At 40.6% G+C, this 22,430-nt stretch overlaps 1 protein-coding gene across 2 annotated transcripts; it reads right to left on the reverse strand.

Moving 5' to 3' along the window:
• Nucleotides 1-275: 275 nt before the first annotated feature.
• SPTY2D1 (SPT2 chromatin protein domain containing 1) lies at nucleotides 276-21,088 on the reverse strand. Of its 2 annotated transcripts, none has more exons than XM_035012426.1 (6): nucleotides 20,964-21,088; nucleotides 10,031-10,145; nucleotides 7,589-9,268; nucleotides 5,989-6,160; nucleotides 4,241-4,318; nucleotides 276-3,083 (listed from the first exon to the last, which is right to left on the reverse strand). In XM_035012426.1, exons 3-6 carry the CDS (start codon nucleotides 9,189-9,191, stop codon nucleotides 2,990-2,992), a joined length of 1,947 nt encoding a protein of 648 aa, XP_034868317.1. In that variant the 5' UTR covers nucleotides 9,192-9,268; nucleotides 10,031-10,145; nucleotides 20,964-21,088; the 3' UTR covers nucleotides 276-2,989. The 2 variants fall into 2 exon arrangements, with proteins under 2 accessions (XP_034868317.1, XP_034868315.1); XM_035012424.1 differs by lacking the exon at nucleotides 20,964-21,088 and adding an exon at nucleotides 20,449-20,739.
• Nucleotides 21,089-22,430: the final 1,342 nt, after the last annotated feature.

Genomic DNA, 22,430 nt, shown 5'->3' on the forward strand with positions numbered 1-22,430 from the left:
TACACTAAACACCTGAATATTTATTTTATCACATCCACTCACAAAATAAATAGTAGTCTAATATATTCAGCACATTGAAAATAAACCAACCAGTCTCTCTTCATATATTTATTCTCTTTCCAAACATGTTTTGGTCTCCTGCTATATCTCAGAAATGTACTAATAGCTGCTTTTAAGTTACAAAATACAAAACAGTGATTTCTTGGAGAAAATCTTGGGGTAACATTTAAAAAATGAAATTTCGAGTTCCCATAGACTTTCTTTTTTGTTAACAGTCTTTGAACCCTCTCATGGCACACATGTAAGGCTGTCTGTGACATGTGGTACCCTGGCCTCCAAATGGACATAACTGCATTTATAGTTTAGAGAAAATACAAAGACAAGTTCTGAAAGTAGCCTTAAAAGAAAGTGCCCCTTGCTTTGACAGAGCAATATCAAAAGCAAGTGGGACTGTGCAATCAGAGCCATATGAGTTTTATGAAAACTACTTTCCTTTCACATCATCTGTTAGAGAATGCCACACCCATGATCATGTAACATTACAGTCGTGAAATAACATTACTACATTCGTGAATTAACATTACCCAATAAAAGGCACATCTTCAGATACTGAATTAATAAAATCTGAAAACCAAAGTGGTAGAGGATACATTAAAAACCAAGCACTTAATTTGTAAACCTTAATAAAATAATAGCTTATTCCAGTTTCTTCAAAGATTTGTGGGCTTTTTGTAAGAGTGGTTAGGAACTGCAGAACAAAATGGAAGACAAGATTTGGAAACAAGGCCAAGACTAATTTAAAAGACTTTCTCAGGACTTTCTTTTTAATTGAGCTACAGAAGTGCCCTTTTATAATGTTGATGCTGAAGAATAATAACATCTGTAGAAGAAATGCACTCAAAAGTGATAACGCCTAAGGACACAACCTGACTCTTTATGGAAAGAAACGTGAACTCAAAGTCCATGAGCAACACTATGTAATCCTGACTCTAGGATAGTAGCATCTCTTATAATACTTCTGGAGTATTATAAAGTTCTGGAACTTTTACCTAGCACAGTGGTGCCTTTATGTACAAATAACTGCACAATGAGTAAAGTGCTAGTAAACTTTAAGCCACGAGAAATCTTTCGGCTATGATAAGCACTTGATTGTAATAGATTTTCAAAGAGTCTGAATATTGAAAAAATACATCCAAGAAAAAAACGTTTGGGGGGGGCACAAAAGTGACAGCAAAGGAAATAATGTTCCAAACCTGTTTCATTACATGAATATCACACTATCCTTAAACCAATTTCACTGAAGGTATTTGAGATGGGTGAGAGGCAGTTGACAGGATTTTCTGCCAGTGTTAACAGTTCCATGTGGATCATTAGAAAAGGTGTTATTCCTAGTGATGAAGACCTCTTTCATAGGATTCAGCTTCAAAGTTAAATCCTTGCACTTCTGAAATTTGAAACTCAATTCAAAATGAGTCAGAGTCTTAAGGGTCTGGGTCACATGGTTGTCCCATTAAAGGAGGCTAACAATAGTAATCTATACTACCAAACTTGAAGAATAAAGAAAGCTTTATGGATAAAAAGGAATACATGAAAGCAACGTTTGGAACTGTTTTGCAAGCTTATGTCCCACTGCCCCCAACCCTCCACATTTAGAATCAAGAAGGACAAATGTTCTCTAGCATCATCATATCTCATTTTCTATTGCTGACTTTCCTTTAGACTTGGCTTCTCTCCAGCCAGAATCTATGTCAGCCTGATTGGAACTGCCTGGATTTGAGGCTTAAGAGATATCAAGTCTACAAATACGACTTGAAAAAAAGTGAGAATGAAGAAAGTTCCACAGCCCAGTAAAGCACTAGTAACAGGGAACATCCTTTTCTACCTGGGAAAAAAATCTCTTCACAGTGCATAGTTTGAAATAAAAGTGCAATATGGGCAAAAAGAGAAGGTGGTGCTCTTGATACACATGGATTTAGTTTTTGGTTTTTGCCATTAATTGCTAAAGAACTTAAGATAAAACACGGTCATTAATATCAAGAGGTACAGGGGCACCTTTTTCCAAAATATTTTTAGAATGAGGGAAGAGGGGAGTCTCACATGTCACTTCCTCAGTTTTTAAACTATTACTCTACCAAATCTAATGTTTGAATAAAATAAGCATTTTTCTTCAATATAAAAATGAATTTTTTAGATAAAAATCAATCAGCACAGTGACCTTGTCTATTTTAAAGCCAACATAACAGGAAATCTGAAAGGAAAACTTGGAAACAAGTATTTTTAAACTAAATGGCATAACTTGTATTTTAACTTGAAAAAATTTTTTTGTTAATTGCCTTATCACCTAAATTAGTGAATAAGAATGCTCAGCATCCAATCCACGAATAATGCAGAATACAATATAATTTATTCTATTTTTACTTCAAAGTCACAGAGATGACATCCATACGATAATTATAAAGCCTACTCTACATTTTCAAGTTCTCAATCCAAACATATAGATTAGGACAGGTCACTTTATTGCTGGCAACATTCATGGAAGGGCCAGGTTCCTCATTAAAAGACAAAGTAAGTTTGATTGGGAGCCGGGCAGTGCCCTACTCACACAACAGCAGAGTTAGGAAGTCATGAGGCAATCCTTTTTTTTTTCCTTTTCAAAGTAGCAAAGGAACAATGTAAGATTGGCTGACTGGTGAGCGGCCCCACATCAGAGTGCATAGCTCATCAGGATCAAGGCTGGCACCTGTGAACAGTTAACTTCCTAAGAGCACTCAACTGGGCATTCTATCATCTGCATTACAGATTTAACCCTGGAAAGTATCTGAAAATACTTCATGCTCCAATGACAGCCTGCAAATGATAGTATGCATTCCTTCTCCTTGAGTACCCAAGTATAAATCTAAAATCATAAAGGGGCTTCTTCATTCTGAAGGCAGGACCTCCTTGCAGCAGAGTGTCTCCAGAATTTCACAAAAATAAATAAAAGCAGCAGCTAACGCTTCTTCAGCTTCTTGGCCTTTCGACGCTTCATTTCTTCTTCTTCACGTCTCATTTCCTCTAAGTCCTCCTGCATACCTAGTCTCAAACTGTCAAAAAAAAAAAGAAGCATTTGTCAATATACATGAAATTACCACTCTCTTTAAAAATTAAAAGTGAAATTTAAACTGGGAGCTCATATGGAATGTGCTGATGCATTAAAAATGCCTCAAGGCTTTACCACTGAGAACTAGCAGGTATACTTTTTACTAGGAGCCTCTGCTACTCACTCTACTTACAGTAGAAAAAAGACCTCACATAAAACCTCAACACCAAATACCTTAATGTTCCCAGTAAAGTAGTAAAAAAACTGCTTATCCTAACAGCTTTTAAAAATCAGAAGAAAGTTTATTCAATAAATAAAATACCATTCTACTTTTATCCCTTCCCACCACTTTGATATTTTATGTAGTTACAGGAGGGGAAGGCAAGAGAGAGAAAGGTTTAATATTCTGGGTCGAGACTGAATTGTACTATTTTACCAAGTTAACACTATAAACAAAGTAATCACTTGTTACCCCAAACCAAGAAATTATCATTAGTTTGTTATTAGGTATTCAAACAGGAATCAGACAGAATTCCCATCCCTCCTCAGGTCCCTAAGGCCGGTAGGGGTATAGGTTAGCAAGACTGACATGTGTCTGATAACAGAAAGGGAATTCAAGATGGGGAAAGAGGGGCGCCTGGGTGGCTCAGTCGGTTAAGCGTTTGCCTTCAGTTCAGGTCATGATCCCGGGTTCCTGGGATCAAGCCTGGCATCAGGCTCCTGCTCAGTGGGGAGTCTGTTTCCCCCTCTGCCTCTGCTCCTGCTCTCTCTTGCTCTCTCTCTCAAATAAATAAATCTTAAAAAAAAAAAAGACAAGAACACATTGCAATGGGGTCAGAGGCAGCTTCTAGCACTTACTGTGCGCCCAGAAGGGTGAGGCACTGCACTAGGCAGCTTGTACACGTTATTATATAGTGCATCTATATTATATAAATATAGTACCTTAATAAGTAAAAACAGTAAATTCTCATTTTACAAACAAGGAGACAGATTTAGAAAGGCTAAGGAATTTGTCTAAAGCCCCACGGTAAGTAAGCAGGATTGGAACTCAGAACTGTGTGGCCCAAAGCCCCTGCTCCCAATGGTGCATGCAACTGAAGCAGGAAACAGAAAGGAATGTTCAGGACATTTCTGCACAAATGTGTTAAGTTTTGTGCTTACCTCTTTGCTTCTTCCTTCTGCTGCTCTTTCCAGCTACTCTCCATGTAACGTAAGGCATAATCGCTTTCATCTTTGTATCTGATAAGAGGAAATCAACGTTGTTAAAAAAGCCCAAATGCCCAGTTTTTTAAAGGAACTGCATCCTCCTGTTTTAAAAATCAGTATCTTTATAACAAAAACACACTTAGAATTACTCTTTCTTGCTTCGCAAGGAGTGAGCGGGGCAGAGGATGGGTAGAGGTGAGTTTCTGAAAAAATGAGTCCTTACTACTCCCTGAAGGCAACTATTCCAGAATTTAATGTCAATGAAGATACCAATCCAACAATGTTTACCTCTTTCGCCTCTAGTTACAGGATAGTTTATATTAAAATCCTGAAAGTACAATATATATGAAAATCATTTTGTACATACTAATCTCATTTGAGCTTCATGAGAAAGGGAAGGACTTTAGAACAGAGACTCAAGGGGCACCTGGGTGGCTCCGTCGGTTAAGCGCCTGCCTTCGGCTCAGGTCACGATCCCAGGGTCCTGGGATCCAGCCCCACATCAGGCTCCCTGCTCAGCGCAGAGCCTGCTTCTCCCTCTGTCCTGCCACTCCCCCTGCTTGTGCTGTCAAATAAATAAATAAAAATCTTAAGAAAAAAACCCAAAAAACAGAGGCTGAAGCAGGCAGATTAATGGCTTGACCAAGAACATGTTAACTAGCTAATGACTTTATGAATAGTAGATATTTAAATCTGATTTTTATTCCAGTTTTTAATACTAAATATCTTTTTTTAAAAAACATCTTTTCTTAGGATTGCCTTCTAATTTCTCATATTGGTGGCTTTAAAGGAGATGGCAAATGTCGATTGATAGGCACGGAGATAAGTCCCTTCTGTTTTACACACATACTACCTCATTTAATCCTTCTAGATGTCATTTTTTTCCTAAAGATTTATTTGAGAGAGATAGAGACAGAGTGAGCAGAGGGAGGGGCAGAGAGAGCATCTCAGACTCCACGCTGAGCACAGAGCTTGGCTGAGCACAGAGCTTGATGCGGGGATTGATCTCATGACCCTGGGATCATGTCCTTAGCCAAAACCAAGAGTCAGATGCTCAACAGATTTCGCCACACAGGTGCCCCCTTCCAGATGACATTCTAAAAATAATTTACTCAAGTTTATCCAGCTAGTAAGTGGGAGAACTTTCATTCAAACCCTGATCTTTCCTCTCTATACCAGGGCTTCTCAAACTTTAATGTGCTTATGAATCACCTGGGAGCCTTATAAAGGTGATTTAGATTTGGTAGCTCTGAAGTGGGGCCTGAGAGCCTGCATTTCTAATGGTGTTGTCAGGTGATGTCAACGCTGTTGGCCCCATACCGACCGCTGTCCAGCGACCACACTTGAGCAGCAAAGCTTTTTACATCAACGAAAAGCAGATGTTAGATCAGACCAGCTTTCAACATAGCTCTGTGGATGGCTGAGTTCAAAGCCTATCTAGTTTTCCAACACTAAACTGCTTCACTCCCATTAAATATACATCTTATAAAGAGAGTTTAAAAAGGTTATTTTTTGGCATGCAACCTCACAAAAAACTCTGACTTAATTCTTAAATCTTAAGCGCCAAAAGAATAAACAATCATCCAGTGGTTCCTAATAAAGAATTGTATTCAATGCCTCTACTATTAATGTTTATTTTTCCCCCATAGCATGAGTCATTCAAAATAGGTGTATCATTTATCTAAATCTTCTTTTAGTCTTACTTTTTTCGGTCATAGCCAAAGATTTCTCGAATGTGCTTGGATATTTCTTCCTGAGGTTCTCCCTCATCTTCAATAAAATCTTCCATTTCAGAGTCATATTCATCATCATCTTCCTCCTCTTCATATTCTCGCTGCCTTTTGTAACCACTAGGGAAGGGAGGCCTTTGAGGAACTAAGAACAGAAAAGCCATTACTTACGCCAAGCATTAAAACTGAAAATAGTCCCAACAAAGTTCTACATACACTGAGACTGGAGAACTCATTAAGACAGTATCCTCAAAAACCAGAGCCAGTATGCTGGCCCATAGTAGGGAGTCATTATTACATCAACCCTGCTGCTTCATGTTGTTTAAAAGTGGTTTACTAGAAGCATCTGTTACATTTTCTAGCCTGGTAGTTCCCTTCCTTCTGGATTTAGAAGACTGGCAAAATTAAAAAAAAAAAAAAAATTACAAATGGCTTACAGGATCACTAACTTTTAGTTTTGCCAAGAAAAAACCTCGAAGGTTACAACTACCATCTATTATCACCATAATTTAGGTACATTTTTTAGGAGTCCAACAAAGTATGAAAGATTCCCAGAATTATGGATAAATTGTTCAAAATGAATAAGGCTAACTTTAAAAAAACTCACTACATTATCCTTATTTTGTCATTTTGCTAAAAGACTGATTAAAGCTTTGCAAAAGACAGACACTGATCAATAGACCAGATCTAGGAACAACTGCTTTCTAGTCCTTGATTAGCGATCCTCCTTTTGTTGTTCTCGAGTTATTGTTAATATGCATGGCTTGTCTCCTTAGCGCAGGGTTTCTTTCTCAACTTCTGCACTGTTGACATTTTGGGCCAGATAGTTTTTTGTTGTGAGCAGACTGTCCTGTGCATTGTAGGATAACAGCAGCATCTCTGGCCTCTATCTAAGAGATGCCAGTAGCATCCCTGCCCCAGTTGTGTCAGTCAAAAATGTCTCCAGACGCTGCCAGATGTTCACTGAGCATCACAATCATCCTTGGTTGAGAACCAATGTTCTAGGTGAATTAGGAAGTTTAAAGCATGGAATCTCATGTTTTGTTTCTTTTTATATTCTCCATGGCACCCAACAAGGACTTTAACAAATGCTTATTACCATGAAGAAAAGCAGAAATACAAGGGCAATCAAAAACAGTTCCCGGTAGATCATGGGCACTTAACAAGTATCTGATGACTAAATAATGCACCAAAAGGCTTCAACTGTATAAATATACTCCCAACTTTTGAAGACAGGCCTCTCTAGTTCTCATGAAAAGGTAAAGATGAATTAACTCATTGAACCATATCAGGCATATACATTCACCCTGTCTTATGAATCACAGAGCCAAGTTTATTGCACTTGGAGATGTTACAGGGGTGAACACAGAGGGTCCTAGATAACTCTCTTTCTAAAGCCTTTTCCAAGTTATGAGCACTCAAGCAACTCTCAGACACAAAGAGAAAGCATCAGAATGTTATCAACATAAGAGTACATGGAAGGGTTCACAGGGCTTCTGGTTATATAAAACAAAGTATTCTTTCCAATTTCCTAGTAACAAAGAAATATTCTTAGGGTAAGGGACAATTTTACCTTGGGCAGATCTGTAGCCAGATAAGGAAGGCTTCATTCCATTCATCTGTCCATTGCTGGATCGGCTAATTATATTCTTGGAAGAAATTGTTTCTGAGACAACAGTACACTTGGGCTTTAGGGGGAGACTGGAGCTACTAACTGGTCGCCCGGGTCCCAAGCTGCTCACCGGTCTTCCGGGCCCTGAACTACTGACAGTCCGTCCAGCTGGAACTGAGCCACTTACTGATTGCCCAGGGCCACTGACTGGCCGCCCAGGTCCACTGACTGGCCGCCCAGGACCACTGACTGGCCGCCCAGGGCCGCTGACTGGCCGCTCAGGACCGCTGACCGGCCGCCCAGGACCACTGACTTGCCGCCCAGGACCACTGACTGGCCGCCCAGGGCCACTGACTGGCCGCCCAGGGCCACTGACTGGCCGCCCAGAGGGGCCAGAGCCACTCACTTGTCGTCGAAGGTCATGTGGACTGCTCACAGGCCGCCCGGGGCCACCAGAGCTGCCCAGAGCTCTCCCAGAACCACCTGAGCCACTGGTGGGTCGCCCAGGGCCACTTGAGCTGCTTGCAGGGTGCCCAGGGCCACCTGTACCACTGAGTGTCCGTCCGGAGAGACTGAAGTCACTGGCTGGCCTCTTGGTCCCACTGACCGATCGCTCAGGTCCTAAGCTGGAGCTGCCGTTCTGGCGCCTGGGCACAGGGCCAGAACTAACTGTAGGCCGAGCAGTCCCTGTGCCGGGCCGTCCAGGAGCTGAGCTGGAGCTGTTGCCCGGCTGCCTGACACCTGGACTCTTAGCTTTATTGTGTGGGGTAACCATGGACCCAGGCCTGGAATGGCTAGGATGGGGAGGAGATTTTTTGGCTTTGTGCTCAGTAGCAGATTTCTGAGTCCCCTTAGCAGAAGTCTTTGGGACACTTGGTGAATAGGTGCTGGAGTGGGGCTTTCCAACCCCATTGAAGACAGGTCTGTCATGGCCCTCACGAAGTAAGGGTTGAGAGCAATTGACAGATCCTGCTTTGGTCCTCTCTCCTGGCATGGATTTGGATGAAGACACACCTAAGTGTTTCTCATTGGCTGTGCTGGGTCTGGATTTCTTCTCAGCATGAGGAAGGGGAGTACCCCTGGAAGGATGTTTGCTAAGTTTTGTGCCCACACTTTCTTTCTGAGAGGGTGCCTTTTTGGTTGGAGGTAGTCTTGCATCTGTCTCAGGTCTCTTTTTCCTCTGCTTTCGTTCAAGGAATTCTCGCTCCCTAAGTTCTTCTGCAGTCATGGGCCGCTCTTCTGTTTTCTTCACTACCTTGATCTCCACTGGTTCGTACTGCTTTTTCTCAGCCAGCCTGAGTAGATCAGTGAAGTTCATGAGTGGTGGGGCACTTCTAAGGGGGACCTTTGGTTTGCTTTCAACTTTGGGAGGTTCTTGCTCTTCCTCATACTCCTGCTCTGACTCTGCTTGATTGTATTCTAAGAATTCATCTTCTTCTTCCATCTCATACTCTTGTTCTGTTCCCTGACTAGTGTGGCTTTCCACTGCCTGCCTCTTCTTTGACTTTTCCTCAACGGGAATCCCGTTGTAACCATGGAAATTATCCTTTGTCCTTTTCGCCATAGCTCTTGCTTTCTTGTCATGTTTTAGCTCAATTCGCTTTTTCACTAGTTCCTCTTTTCTCCTTTTCTCCTCTAAAGCTAAAAGGGACAAAACAAGAACAAAGTATTTCAAGGTCTGGAAGTCTTAGGTATTTCATCTGAAATCAACAGGTGGCCAAAACACAAGCAACATTCAAGTTACAGTTTGAAGACATCTAGGAATGAAATGAGGAAGTCCTTTGAACAAGTACCTGTTGAGTCATCTTTACATAATGAGTGGGTCACATATGGGTCTTTCAATATGACAAACAGGTGAGAGACTAGGCTTTTAGCTTTAAATATAGAAAATTCATACCAAATAAATATACCAGGTTAAGGAAACAGTAGCAACCACTTCACAATCATTATCAATTATGAATAAGTGAATACTTACATGTATTAAATCAGTTTCCTTGTCATTTGCCTGAGGTAAAACTACTGCTTGAGTTTACTGGTCTTCAAAAACTTTCCCTATTTTAACCTTTAAGATAGCATTCTTGATAATAAAAAAAAAATTTAAAAAACAAAATATGTAGAAGCAGATTCAGAATGAAGGTCAAAGAATGGAGTTCCTATTGGGACCGAGTGAGGCCAAGTGGAAAATATGGTCACTATCCCCAAAAGCTCTTAAGAGGAAATAAAAGATAATGTCCATTCAAATGATCAGCGTAAGAACATATGTAATCCTCTAAACACAGTTGATTCAGACACATACACAAATCCATCAGCCTATTATGTTATTACAAGCATCCACTAATTAAGTACAAGCTAGTTGTGAAGGTGGAAGACTTTAAAATTGAGAATAAGGCTATAGATACATACCTTTTTGCCTGAGCTCCTCTTCTTTTCTTCTGAGAAAAGCCTGAACGGCTGCAGATTGGACACCCTTAACTTTCGGGTCTTTTTTGGGAGGCCCCACTGCCAAACTATACCTTTTCTAAAAAGAAAAAGGAGTAAAGTTACAATCAATTCAACTTTAAAAATGTATTTGCTACTAGATTTAAGGCATCGTGCCAAGCAATTGAGAGGTTTATTTTATTTTTTTTTAAGATTTATTTATTTATTCATTTGAGAGACAGAGAGAGAGAGAGCACGCGCTGGGGGGAGAGGCAGAGGAAGAATCTTTTTTTTTTTAAGAGTCTCATGCTCTACCGACTGAGCTAGCCGGGCGAATCTTTTTTTTTTTAAAGATGTTATTTATTTATTTGACAGAGAGAGAGCACAAGCAGGCAGAGCAGCAGGCCGAGGGAGAGGCAGGCTCCCCGTAGAGCAGAGAGTCTGACGCGGGGCTCGATCCCAGGACCCTGGGATCATGACCTGAGCCGAAGGCAGATGCTTAACGACTGAGCCACCCAGGTACCCCAGAGAGGTTTAAATATTGACTGAAAAACTGATCCTGAATAATTAAGAGATCATATAACCCACATGAAAGCTTAGCTATAAAATTTTGGTCTAAATAGGATTATGCAAGACTGTTTTTAGGTACAGAATTTCTTTGTAACATCCTAAATAATGCATAAGTGAACAATTCAGAGAAATACTATTTTCAGGTTATTTTCCCAAAAAGGTACTTGGACTGGGGAACTTTTAAAAAGAAATCACCACTTAGAATAGATTGTTTAAAAAAAAAAAATTTTTTTTTGAGAGAGAGAGCAAGCACAAGTGGGGGAGGGGCAGAGGGAGAGAGAGAAGCAAGAAGTAGTGTATTCGATCCCATGATCTGACTGAGCCACCCAGGCACCCCTGGATTGTTTTAAAATTCTGATTAAAAAAAAAAAAAAATCAACCTTCTTTAGAACTAAGTATTTCAAAGTCTAACTTTTAAAACAGAAAAACTACTCATAAATATTTTCTCTCCTGAGTACCTGACACACCCCTGACCGAAATCCCAAGAGAGCACCCAGATTCCTTTCTCAGTCACTTTGGTTGAGTCACAAAAAATCCAGTAGTAAGTCCCTATCTTTTGCCTTTTCCATTGTGGATTGGGGCCCCATATTTAAAGAAGAAATGGAGGGCGCCTGGGTGGCTCAGATGGTTAAGCGTCTGCCTTCGGCTCAGGTCGTGATCCCAGGGTCCTGGGATCGAGTCCTGCCATCGGGCTCCCTGCTCCTTGGGAGCCTGCTTCTCCCTCTGCCGCTCTCTCTCGGTCTCTCATGAATAAAAAAAAAAAAAAAAAACAAACTAAAGAAGAAATGGAGAGGGAAAGGAACACTTAGAGAAAGAGAATACTGCTTTACCTAACCAGCTGCGTAAAATTGTCCTGGTGGGGCGCCTGGGTGGCTCAGTTGGTTAAGCGACTGCCTTTGGCTCAGGTCATGATCCTGGAGTCCCGGGATCGAGTCCCGCATCGGGCTCCCTGCTCGGCGGGGAGTCTGCTTCTCCCTCTGACCCTCCCCCCTCTCATGTACTCGCTCTCTCTCATTCTCTCTCTCTCAAATAAATAAATAAAATCTTTAAAAAAAAAAAGATAATGAACCAATGCTGTTTAAGGTAATACTAACATGTATATTGGTATTTTGTGGGGGGAAACCTTGTATAAGCTTTGATTTGGCAGGTGAATCTATGGACTAGGTACTTGCAGACACAGGAAAATCTTAAGTCTTGGCCATAAAAATCCATCTTTCCTCTTACAAATCTACCTAATGGGATAGGGTGAAATGAGTGTATGTGTCTCCTTACGAGTCTATATATGTCTTATGCAACTTGAATCATATTCTTGGTGGCTCTTCCATTAAGAAAAGGTGAACTTCTTGTAGATAAGGCCTATGTTTGAGGTTCTTGTACACCAGGACAATTTTTTTTTTTTAAAGATTTTATTTATTTATTTGAGAGAGAGAGAATGAGAGACAGAAAGCATGAGAAGGAGGAAGGTCAGAGGGAGAAGCAGACTCCCTACTGAGCAGGGAGCCCAATCCGGGACTCGATCCCGGGACTCCGGGATCATGACCTGAGCCGAAGGCAGTCGCTTAACCAACTGAGCCACCCAGGCGCCCCTGGTTCATTATCTTAATATTACAGCAATGAGCACTTCCTAATTTGATCTTAGGACAGATAGCTTTCTTCCTAATCTGGGACTTCAAGAGATAGGTAATGGGATAGGACTAGCTGAAAAGCTACTCACGACTAAATACAGGCACCCAGAGAGAATGCAACAGTGTCAATGGGGCAGAGCTGACTAAGCTTCAGACATCTGCATAACATCTTCATAATTTTTGTCCTTTTAGTATGCCACCTGTATTATAATTTACTAATTTTAAGAAAACAGACCTAACACCATGACTTATTATTATAGTTTTACTTCAAACAATAATATCCATGAAATGATTGGTTTGAAAGGCTACATTTTTCCAAATCATATTAAAATATAACCATTTAAAAATTAATATATACACACACATATATATACACACACACGTATATAATTGTGAGAACTAAAAGTATTTATGTATCATCTAAAATCGCAGTACAGTCAGAGCTATATGCACTGCACTCTGGGAAACCCCAAAAAGAAACATAAAAATATAGGAAAGGCAGAACACAAAGAAGCAGCAAAGGACGGGGGTGTTCAGGATCTCAGATTCACTCAGAAAAGAATTCCAAAGATTACCTTTAGCTTTTTTCAAAGTATCCACCTATTTCCATCCATTCACACTGCCAATTTTAAATTCAGCTTTTTTGTTCTAACACCCCTAATCCTCAAGGGTACTTATTAAGCTGGCTTTACAGTTAACCCAGTAACTTTGCAGTACTTTTTGTCCTGTCCTATGATGTAGAAGGGATTCAATAAATCTATAAAAAGTCTTATGTCATGGGTCTGCTAGGAAACAAGAAGGGCAAGGTCCTAACTTGATGAGGTTTAATCTTATTCAGTGACATGAGCTGAGTCATAATCAATAGTTTCTTATATCCTTTGTAGCTTGATGCACTCAAAAGCAGACACCAGGAAAATACTGAAACATTCTCTTTAAAATATTCTCTTAGGCAAAGTTTAGGTCAAAACCTTGAAATCTGGGGTTAAAAAAGGGGGGGCTGGGTCTTGACAGATGATTTTCTTAACAGTTGTATTAAGATATAATTCACATACCATAAAATCTACCCACTTAATGTGTACAATTCATTGGTTTTTAGTATGTTCAGAGAGTTGTACAACCATCACCACTATTGGATTCCAGAACATTTACATTATCCCAAAACAGAAATCTCTTACTTTTAGCAGTCATTCCCCACTTCCTCTTGCCCCTCTGCCCCTGGCAACAGTTAACCTACTTTCTGTTTCTGCAGATTTGCCAATTCTGGACCTTTCACATAAATGAAATCATGTACCCAGTGTACCATTATATAGTGATATGTATCACAATATAAGGTAAAATTTACAGACCACAGACAAATGGTTATATATATGAGTGCTTATACAACATATGTAAGATTTTTCAATTTGGAAAACCCTTATTGTTAATTTTCATTTGACTCTACTATTAAGTTTGAAAATAGATGTCTTCCCAAGGCCAAGAAAATATCTTTGGGAGAATGCTCTGTAAGTTGGTTCCTAACACCCTTGAACTGAGTTATTATAATTATTTCTCTGGCTTAACTAAAATTAAGAAACGATTAGTTTCTATGACCATTAAATGTTTCAGCAAGGGTATCATTTTAATTCTTTTGAAGTAAAAACAGAATATATCTAGAACTTTTATTTTTATTTTGTACCTAGAACTTAAAAATGACAATTACGTGAGTTAATACCTAAGTAAATTTAAATGGTGATAATGTAATTTTACTCATTTTACTCTGTTGTCAGTGTTGACTTCTCTAATAATTTTTTTTCTCAAATAAAAACTGAAGGAAAAAAATGAATTGACACAATATATGGTTTTCATGGTCAATTTTATATGTCAACTTGGCTAGGCTATAGTGCCCCGTTATTTAGTCCAACACTAATCTAGGTATTGCTATGAAGGTATTTTGCAGGGATGGTTAACATCTACAATCAGGTAACTCTAGGTAAAGCAGTTTACCCTCCATAATGTAGGTGGTACTCATCTATATCAGCTGAAGGCCTTAAGAGCAAAAACTGATGTCTCTCAGAGAAGGTATCTGCTCTACAAATTTCAGACTTGCCATCCCCCACAACTACATGCACCAATTGCCTAAAATAAATCCTATTGGTTCTGTTTCTCTGGAGAGCCCTGACTGATACAGTGGCCTCTGTATCTTGGTACTTTCACTTATTCATGTTGTAACATGTATCAGTACTTCATTTTTTTTATGGCTGAATATTTCACGGTGCTGATGTACCACATTTTATCCATTCATAAGTTGATGGGTATTTGTTTTTACTTTTTGGCTATTATGAACAATGCTGCTGTGAACATGTATGTACAGGTTTTTTGTGTGTGAGCATCATTTCTCTCGGGCATATCACTATAGATCTTCCTAACACTGAGCTGGTATCAAAAGATTTAAGACTTGTTGTAATAGAATATATTAGATAATCCCCTGGCCCTACAGGGGTAGCCCAGTAGAGAACCATGTTTTAAAAAAGCCTCAGGCTGGGATTACATTATATTCTATTTAATAAAGCAGAACTATTTGGCACTTTCTCCTGCATCAGATGGTCACATTTAGCTCTCGCAGCAACACATCAAGATGCACCCACCAATTCTGAATCCGATTCAAGGCACCAGGCTGCTTCATTGTTTGAGCTTCATGAAAAGCAGCTGGACAAGAGTTTCTTTTATCCTAAGTGTATCCATTTTATTATACTGCAAGCCAACTCAGTCATTCTGCTGGACCCCAATGAATGATCCACAGTAGTGAAGCTTATGCCATTTAAATACAGTATGAGAGATCTTGCCAAGATTTGCAACTCTGAAGCCAACAGACCTAAAAAAACATTAACTCACTTTAAGACATATGTGTTCCTTGCACTGAAATTATACTGCCATGGTCAGATTACGAAAATAAGGAGTTTTCTGTCTGGAAACATGTGTTAACCAAATACATTATGTTGGAATCAATGGTCAATCCCTTCTTGAAAAGTTGTTCTTTACTTAGGAGATAACATATTGTTGTAAAAGTAGAAAACAAATTTCCTGATAGCTTTACATATATTAGAGATTTATTATTGGTTAGAATTAGGAGTTAGGAATATTCAAAGAATACATCCTTGAATTTAATAATCACTACACAATTTCTAAAATGTTCTCAAAACATCACAGTCAGGGGGCACCTGGGTGGCTCAGTTGGTTAAGCGACTGCCTTCGGCTCAGGTCATGATCCTGGAGTCCCTGGATCGAGTCCCGCATCGGGCTCCCTGCTCGGCAGGGAGTCTGCTTCTCCCTCTGACCCTCCCCACTCTCATGTACTCGCTCTCTCTCATTCTCTCTCTCTCAAATAAATAAATAAAATCTTAAAAACAAAAAACAAAAAACATCACAGGGAATAAATACAGGCCTAGAAAATGAATGGTTTGCATTAGGTTTGCTTAGCTGGGTGGCTAAGAGGGTAAAAATAAAACAAGCATGTTATTCAGGATGCTATAGGATCAAATAGTAAAATTTACTATTACTGTGTCTATAAAAATATACCTGATTATAAAATGTAGTATCAGATAGGTACCTCAGAGCCTCTTCTATGTTAGAAGTGGCCCCAAAAGCACAATTGTGTATTTACTGGTTGTCACTCACAGAGTTTGTAACAGAGTGTGAATTAGAATCTAGGTCTCCTGTTTCAGGTCCAAAAGTATTCCCACTACATGTCTCACTTCTAACTTAATCCCAACACTTTCATCCAGCTCTAACCACAATCTTAAATGCACTTCCCTAATTTCCATCTGCCTCTTGGACGGTGCCAAGACCTCAAACAGGTCCACTACTTAATTTTCTATCTTCCTTCACCCTCAGACTATTTCTGTTAACCATGCTGGCACTCTCCCAAACAGGCTGTAAATCTCTCTCTACCCACCAGTTTCCAAATTCTGTTGGTTTGCCCTTTAAATTTCTCTCCCATCAGACTTGAGGAGAAATGCCATAAAAAACCAAGAGTTATTGTCTAAAGCTATATTAGGCTGGAGTTGAGGGTAGGAAGCTGGATGGGTTTAGGCTTTATAGATGACAACCATCCTCACATCCAATATACTCCTCATTTAACACAGGATCATGATTAAGAGTAAGAACTCTGGAGCCAGTCGGCAAATTCTCTGCTCTGCCATTAGTAGCCTTGTCAGGTATTAGCTGTATGACTTTAGGCAAGTTTCTTCATCTCTCTGGGCCTCAGTTTCCACATCTGTAAAACAACCTTCCTTATATGGTCATTACAGTGATTAAATTAATTAATATACACAAAGTGCTTAGAATAGTGCATGGCACCAAGTAAGCATTATAAATGTTAATTATTTTTGTTATCATTATTATTCAGAAAGAGATTCTCTTAGGTAGTGATGGGGAAGAGAAATAACAGAATCTCTGCAGGGGTAGCTTTTCTAAAAAAAGATCTTCTCCCTAAAACACTGGTTAACAAATAAATAAATAAAATCTTAAAAAAAAAAAAAAAAAAAAGAAGAAGTACTGCTCTAGGCTAGCAATCCAAAGCTACTTCAGGCCCTGGCAAAGTCCTCTTTAGATGTAAGCATGGGGAGCAATCCCATTATAATTGATTACAGACCAAAAGTTACAAAGTGACTGCCTGCAGAAACAATTTTGTTGGCTCCTACTGTTCTTTAAAAGGAAATAGGGGCACCTGGGTGGCTCAGTTGGTTAAGCATCTGCCTTCCGCTCAGGTCATGATCCCAGAGTCCTGCATCGGGCTCCCTGCTCAGCTGAGAGCCTGCTTCTCCCTCTGCCCCTCCTCCTGCTCGTGCTCTCTCTCAAATAAATAAAATCTTAAAAAAAAAAAAAAAAAAAAAAAAGGAAATATAACTACTATAACACACGGTAGGCTTCTTTTGAATACAAAGAGCTTGGCCCATATCATTTTATATCCAGACTACTTCAAGAACTTACATTACCTACCTGGCCCTGAAGACATCTGAATTTGCCACCCCAGTTAGAGTCCCTAAGCTCCTTTTTCAGTACCTATATTCTTTTTTGGCGGGGAGGGGAAGGGAGAGGGAGAGAGAGGGAGGGAGACACGGAGAGAGGGAGGGAGGGGGGAGGGACAGAGGGATGGAGAATCTTAAGGAGGCTCCATGCCCAGCACAAAGCCTGATGCGGGGCTCAGTCCCAGGACCCTGAGATCATGACTTGAGCTGAAATCAAGAGTCAGACTCTTAATCAACTGAGCCACCCAGGCGCCCCTCAGTACCTATATTCTTATCCTCAAAGGCTTATCACCCCCAAATCCTTATGTCTAGTACCACATGAAGGCTTCTTCTTTACTTTTTGGTTTGAGGGTCGCACCAGAACTACAGTATCTTGTCTGGGATGATTTTCAGAGTATGGCTGTGAGAAAGACCACATAACTTGTCTCATGCACTACAAGCCATCAATTATAGGTACTTGCAACCTACAAGAATCCATATTCCAAGCTCTACCATTCTGTCAAAACAAGAAACTTTGTTTTTGCTAGAGGAACCAGGGAGAAAAAATTTAAGTCATGATTACCAAAAATATCTTTTCTCCTTTAAATTTAAACAGAGCCTGAGACAATAACTGGTTACATCACCCTGATCAGCTGTTTTTTAAATTCAGTTTTCCATTGGGAAATGATAGCATGCCTAATATTGCTAGGCATGATGCAATACTTCCTTTGTTTTAACTAAAACATTATAAAGATAACTATTTTTCCTAAAAAGAACAGGAAAGAAAGAGGTTGCATTACAGAAATGTTCATTGTTTCTCAAACCAGATACAATAGATACCTCTTAAAAATGATGCCCTGGAAAGAGTTCAAAGTGGCAGTCCAGGTGTTTTATCTGTTAGCCTCCCTTGGAGCTAATCAGTGCTAGTCACCATATGTCCTCTCTGTAGCAAAGGTCTGACATAGGAACTCTGAAGACTGGAATCTGAATATCAGCTCTGATAAGATCCAAATGGAAGGTGGGGAAGAAGACTAAACGGGAAACAAGAACCAAGCACTAGAGAGGGAAGGAGTTACACCTGTCAATTACTGCAAAGCCTCTGTGGCTCTCAGACCATCAGTCAATCAAGCTTGTGGCAAACATGGGTGTAGGGGGTGGAGGGTGGGGTGTGTGTGTGTATGTGTGACTTGAAATGTTTCTTGACTTGGATGATGGTTTACGTGTGTGTGTGTGTGTGTGTGTGTATGTGACTTGAAATGTTGTTTCTTGACTTGGATGATGGATTACAAGGATACCTGCTTTGCAATAATCTATTATACTGTACAATATATATTTCAAAATTGATGGTGTGCTTTCAGAGGCTTTACTTTGAGCTGATAAAGTAACTTAGAATAATTAGATGAACCAAGTGAAAGCAAGATCATGGATTAAATTTAACTACTATCTTGCTCTGTTCCTCAATAGTTTCTTTTGTGATATACTTCATCTGATGTAAAAAGATAAGGATTACAATGGTAACTAAATCAAACTTCTAGGCTTACTAGCTTTTTGTGTGTGGGGGGGGGTGGGCAGGGGAAAGCATGCTTTCATAAAATATATGCCTATATTCATCTATTAAATTTTAAATGACCTCACCAATTTACCTGTCTTTTTTGCTTCCAATCTTTGTTATTTCAATCATGGATCTGTTGACAGATAATGAACATATTCTGAAATACAGATTTTGAAATCTTCTGCTCTAGGAATATCTGTTTTTCTCCCAGCAGCTACTGGTTTTTAGAATAAGAAATGATTAACTTGATTCTCATTCTTCTAAAGAATCTAACTGGACATCAAAGCTAGTATTATCTATTTTTTGACCTCCACTGAAATTCAGGAAGATCTAGAATAAAAATATGGATCTAATTATGCAAAGATGAATGGTTACCAGCTCCAATATTGACTTGCCCAGGAAATTTACAGTATTTGCAGAAAGTGAATTCTGTTGTTCAAGGTTTCAAAGGTTTAAGCCCTTAATTTCAACCTGCAGATCTTATGACTCATGGCTTAGGGGAATGACTGATTATTCAGAGTACTTGGGGTGGGAGATGAATATAGGGGAATTTAATAAATATTAAACTGACAGATATCAGTTTTATTTACCAGTTATTTTACTATCTTCAGATTAATATTTTCAAAAGGGTAAAAAAAAATGGGCCAGCCTCAGAAGAAAAGCGCAGGAGTGGGAAAAACCAAACCAAACCAAACCAAACCACTGCAAATACACAAAAATCTAAGAAATGCAGAACGCATAGTGAGAGCTCAATAAATTCCAGTTGAACTGACTTTAACAGAGAGCTGGTTGAGCTCTACACCTCACTGGTCAAACCGCAGGTATCACAATGCAATTTGTCGGTTTACAGCTGTGCTGTGGGTACCATCTGAGGATCCAGAAATGATTAGTTTATGCAAAACAGCTACAACCCCGCAAACCAGGCACTCTCCATGACTTCATGTAGATTTTAAAAGTCTTACACCGCTCTGCGAATATTAGCGAATTGGCAAATATTACCGAGAAAATGGAACCAGATTTCAAACAAAGACAAATCTGGAAGGCCACAAGTAAACGGAAGGTGAAACTAGCTCACCCATTCTGCTGGCCAAGGACTTCGTGGAATCCGCTCAACTTCTCTTCCCAATACAAAAGGTATTATTAACCCTTTGGGAGGTTATAATTTTATCATCTCGTTGGCTGGGTGGGTGGGGCCACAAGTCAGAAAACTTGTTCGGCAAATCACAATGTTCAACCGATCTGAGGCGGGAAATCAGCCAAAAAGCTATCAGGCCAAGTCCCTAAAACCCCTGAAACTCCCCAACATACATGCTTCCTTCCCAACCTCTGGGCTGAAGTTTACGCCGAAGCCAGAAACTACTAGCGCTAGATTCCACCATGTACCAGGCACGGTTTCACTCACCAGCTTTCATGCAACTCTAAAACACCCGAACTGCAAAGTCCAGGTTGCAGGGGTGACTAAGCCAGGGCAACTCACTCTCCGGAAGGCTTCCGCCTCTCATCCCAAGCTCCTTTTCACCCTGAGTCCCCAGGAGTGCATGCCCAAGAAAAGGAAATAAGGAGTCCAGATCTTTCCCGGAGAGGACAGGCGGATGCCTGGAAGTTCGACGGGCCACAAATTCCAAACTTGAAGATTAGGGTCTCCTACAGTAGCGCCCGGCTAGTACTTACCGGCACATTGTTGACACCCTGTCCTTTGGAAGCTATCAGGAGAATTTCCCTGAAATCCATGTTGGCCGAGGCAGAGACACTGGGCCAGGCTCTCGGAAAGAAGTGAATGTACGCCTTATCGAGGCGCCCAGCTACAGCCAAGTGAACTGCCTGGCCCACCCCTCTCCCACCCCTCCTCAGCACGACCACTTCCGGCGCCTTCCAATACCGTCTGCCCGCCCCTTTTCCTCTTGCGGCCTATATCCTTTCAGGTCCGGCGCTCCGACCGCGAGTCCCTGGCGTAACTTCCGCTTTCAGGCTCCAGACACGTAGAAACGTGGTACGTGGCTGCTGGCGTTAGCTCGGAGGGGCGGGACTAAGCCCTTCACCGACCAAGCAGACGCGGCCTAGGAAAATGAGGGGTGTGGCTAAGGGAGAGAGAGGCTTCCCTGGAGGCCGGGGTGCGCGACCCGACGATCTCGGTGTTCCTTGTGAGCTCTGAGTAGGGTGAGCGAGGGGGTGGGCGGGTTACCTACCAGGCCTGGGTTCGCTGGGTGTCACGGGTGGGCGCTCAGGTCCGAAACGGCGGGGCCCCAACAGCTGAACCGACAGGTCTCGAGCAGGGGATTTCAGTTACCGGTTTCTAGGCGCTCGTGAAGTTGCGCAGGCGCACATGGCACCGAGTAGTCTTCAGTCTTGGATACACATTACTCATCACGTCCTGGCACATGGTGTGTGCTCACCTCCACAGATGCATGCCTGTCATGTATAGAGGCGCAGGCTTAGTGCTTTTGCTTCATCTACATAATAAGCTCCACGTAGTGCATGAATGAAGGAATTCTTTACATAAAGACCCAGTCTGGACATACTTGGTGCACTGATGAAACATACGTATATGCCCCATATTCATATTAACTGGGAGTCCAGTCTTGGGTTCCTTTTAAGAGTATCTGGGCCCTGTAAAGTCATCTCGTTCAGTAAAACACACTAGACCTGGGGTGGGAATAAGCCACGACTGGCTGCTAAGTAATTGGACGGATCTTTTCAGTGTGATGGAAATGTTCCCAAATTGGATCATGGTGATGATTGTGCTGTAAATTTATTAAAAGTCATTGTACACTTAGAACAGGTGAGTTTTACAGCATGTAAATTTAAAGTTGTTTAAAAGTATTAGGCAAAGCTGCTTGGTCGTACTCTTTACAACTGAAGTTTTAATGCTGGGCTGTGGCCCTGACTGCATTTCTCCATTTAAGGCTGCCCACACAACAGACCCAGATGAAGTCTTAGTCTGATGGCAGACCTGGAATTCTCAACCTTCCTATTCCCTCGGAGGAGCCCAGCATAGCATACAGCTCCCCTATGCTATACATTCCTTTCAAATACATGCCCATCTACTTGAAGTAGTTCTCACTTGCAGGAGGCCAACTCTACAAATATTTCTCCATCATGATTATAGATTTAGAAGCTTGAGTGTAATGTACTGAAAAAGCTAGTAGATCCCAGGTGCCTCAACTGTAAAAAAATTAAAACTAAGATTTTTGAATTTCCTTCAAGTGATTCCCTCTATTCAGCAGGTATAGTCATCTTTCAGTGTTTTCTGATGGTTCTTAGGATAAAGACCAAAATCGTAATCCTAACTTGTAGGATTGTAAGGACTGCCATGATTTGCCCTGGCTCACTTCTGTAACCTCATCAGCTCTACTTTTTCATTCCCTTATTTGTGCGAAGCTCTCTTCCACTCTAGGTCCTTTCCCCCTTTCTGCCCTCTGCCTGGTCTATTCCCTATAAACTTGCTGAGCCAGCTCTAACTCATCCTTCAGCACCATAAGCCTTTGGTGAGTGGTTATTTGGGTTTAAGCCCCAGTTCTGTTGATTCCTAGGTATCGCTTGACTTTAGGGCTTGACCTTAGTCAGGGCTTGACCTCTCTGTACATCAGTTTAATCTATAAAATTAAAATAACAACGATAGGATTGCTGTAAAATAATTCAAGTAAGCACTATAG

This window comes from Mirounga leonina, unplaced genomic scaffold (assembly GCF_011800145.1).
Source record: "Mirounga leonina isolate KUSES-001 unplaced genomic scaffold, KU_Mleo_1.0 Mir_166, whole genome shotgun sequence".
NCBI lineage: Eukaryota > Metazoa > Chordata > Mammalia > Carnivora > Phocidae > Mirounga > Mirounga leonina.

Bases quoted from the DNA above. Each gene is read 5' to 3' on its own strand.
- SPTY2D1 (XM_035012424.1), bottom strand. From the start codon at position 20,508: ATGGATTTCAGGGAAATTCTCCTGATAGCTTCCAAAGGACAGGGTGTC. The intron at 10,146-20,448 runs GTAAGTACTAGC...TTTTCTTTTTAG, and splicing joins AGGGTGTCAACAATGTGCCG to AAAAGGTATAGTTTGGCAGT. The intron at 4,319-5,988 runs GTAAGACTAAAA...TCCTCTTATCAG, and splicing joins TTTGGCTATGACCGAAAAAA to ATACAAAGATGAAAGCGATT.